Source organism: Lactuca virosa, chromosome 8 (assembly GCF_052849685.1).
Source record: "Lactuca virosa cultivar CGN04683 chromosome 8, Lactuca_virosa_CGN04683_v6, whole genome shotgun sequence".
In the NCBI taxonomy this organism is placed as follows: Eukaryota; Viridiplantae; Streptophyta; class Magnoliopsida; order Asterales; family Asteraceae; genus Lactuca; species Lactuca virosa.
In genome coordinates this window covers 69,508,123-69,510,524 of record NC_136433.1, presented here as the reverse complement: position 1 = coordinate 69,510,524, position 2,402 = coordinate 69,508,123, and the positions used below count along the sequence as shown (strand labels likewise).

General features: G+C 42.5%; 1 protein-coding gene across 1 annotated transcript; it reads right to left on the bottom strand.

Annotated features, from left to right (window-relative positions):
* Positions 1-1,461: 1,461 nt before the first annotated feature.
* Positions 1,462-2,097, bottom strand: LOC145130468 (uncharacterized). The gene has a single exon (XM_079065263.1). The coding sequence runs from the start codon at positions 2,095-2,097 to the stop codon at positions 1,462-1,464; it is 636 nt and encodes a 211-aa protein (XP_078921389.1).
* Between the last annotated feature and the right edge of the window lie 305 nt (positions 2,098-2,402).

The window sequence follows — 2,402 nt, the reverse complement described above, 5'->3', positions numbered from 1 at the left end:
ATGTATCCACGGAACTTGCCTGACTTCATTCCAAAGTGACATTTGAGTGTGTTCAGCTTCATATTGTACTCGTCCAGGATGTCAAACGCTTCCTTTAGGTCTCTAAGGTGATCTTTGGCTTTCATTGACTTCACTACCATCTCGTCAATATAAACTTCCATGGTGTCCCCCAACTTGTCTTTGAACATCCGATTCACCAATCTTTGATATGTCGCGCCTGCATTTTTAAGACCAAAAGGAATTTCGGTGTAAGAATATATACCTGTTGGTGTTATGAATACAGTATCTTCTTGGTCTGATGGTTCCATTTGGATTTGTTGAAATCCTGCTGAAGCATCCATGAAGGTCAGGAGTTCATGGCCAGCCGTCGCATCTATCATAGAGTCAATATGTGGTAGGGGAAAGGATCCTTAGGACAAGCCTTGTTAAGATCCGTGTAATCTACACACACTCTCCATTTGCCGTTTTTCTTTTGTACGAAAACCACATTAGCTAGCCATCTTGGGAACTTTACTTCCTTGATCATCCTGTTTTGAGGAGCTTCTCTACTTCTTCTTGAAAGATTTGATTCCTTTCAGGTGCGAACTTCCTTCTCTTTTGGTTTATTGGTCTGAAAGAAGGATCAATATTAAGTTTATGAGTGATAATACTCTTACCTATACCTGTCATATCTTCGTGTTTCCATGCAAATATCTTGCTTTTGGTTCTTAAGAAGTTCAATAGATCATGCCCGATCTGCTCAGGCATTGAGGATCCTATGAGGACTTTAGCTTCAGTATCCTCAATGCCCATGGGCACTTCCTTTACATCTTGTTCCTTTGTCTCTAGAACATGTCGTGCCCCCTGCCTTAATTGCTATGCTTGTTAGGGTTTGGTCGTAGACTTCATAGAGGTTTTGTAGCATTCTTTCGATTCTTTTTGATCTCCCATGATCTTCACTGTCCCCCAAGGAGTGGGCAACTTCACACAATGATGGTATGTTGATGGAACCGCTTTCATCTCGTGGATCCATGGTCTACCTAGTATCACATTATAAGAAGACAGGGTGTCAATAACACATAAATTTTGTATGGAGTTTACCCCTTCTATGTATATTGGTAGCATTATATCTCCCACTGTGTGTTTTGTTTCCCCGCTAAATCCTATGAGGACTGAGGATCTTTTAACTATCTCTGATTCTGGGATGTTCATTCTCTTCAGCGCGTCTAGGAGTACGATATTAACCGAGGATCATCCGTCAACGAGGATCCTTCTGACGAAATGGTTGGCCATGTACAATGTTATCACGATTCCGTCATGGTGAGGATCCTGAATTCCTTCCCTGTCAGTCTCGTCGAATGTGATTTCTTTTTCACTACTGACCATGGTATTCTTTTGTGGTCTATCCTCCTTTTCTAGTTTGGAGACCTAGGCGTGTCTTTTAGCCTGAGAATAAGAGGTACCACATATGTTAGATCCGCCTTAGATAACGTTAATTATCTTAGCGTCAGAGGGTGGAGATCCTGGTTTCTCCGGGATCCTGTGATCATCTTGGCTGTTCTCCTTGGATTTTTCTCTTTTTATCCCAAGGATCTCTTTGAGCTGTCCTTTGCTAAGGAGGTAGCTAATTTCTTTTCGTAGGGCTATGTAGCCCACCTTCATGTGGCCAAAGTCTTCGTGGTAAGCACACCATTTGGACTTGTCTTTCCAAGTGGTGGATTTGCTGTCTCTCTTTGGCCATCTTGCTTTATCTCCAAGATCCTGCATGGCATGAATTACACCTGAAACATCCACAAAAAAACAATAGTCAATGATTTTAGGAAGCACTTCTTCTTCTCCTGCATCTTCAAAGGAATTAACCCTGTGATGATCTGGTTTGGAATAGGGCTTCAATTTGTAGGATCTATGAGTTAAGGATTCGGCCTTCCTATTGGGGTTCTCATATTGATCTGAAGGGTTGCTTCTCTTCTGGATCTCTCTATCCTCTTCGAGCCTTATGAATCTCAACGCCCGACACCTGACTTCGTCCAGTCTTTTGCATGGGGTCATCACAAGGTCTTCATAGAAGGGTGAATCCTTTCTTAATCCCATTTTAAAGGCTTCCACAATGGTGGCCATGTCGATGTTGGGGATGCTCAGAGCTTCCCTGCCAAATCTATTAACAAAGTCCCTAAGTTTTTCCTTAGGATCCCGAACCACTCGGTAGAGATCACTAGTGATCTTCTCGAAGGTTCTGCTACAAGAAAACTGGTTATTAAATATATTGACTAAGTGTGCAAATGAAGTAATAGAATATGGGGGAACGTTTAGCATCCATTTGAGGGCTGATCCCGTAAGGGTCGAACCAAAGCCTTTGCATAGGCAAGCTTCCTTCAAGTGCCCTGGGATGGGAATGATCTCCATCCTTTCTCTGTATTGGGCTA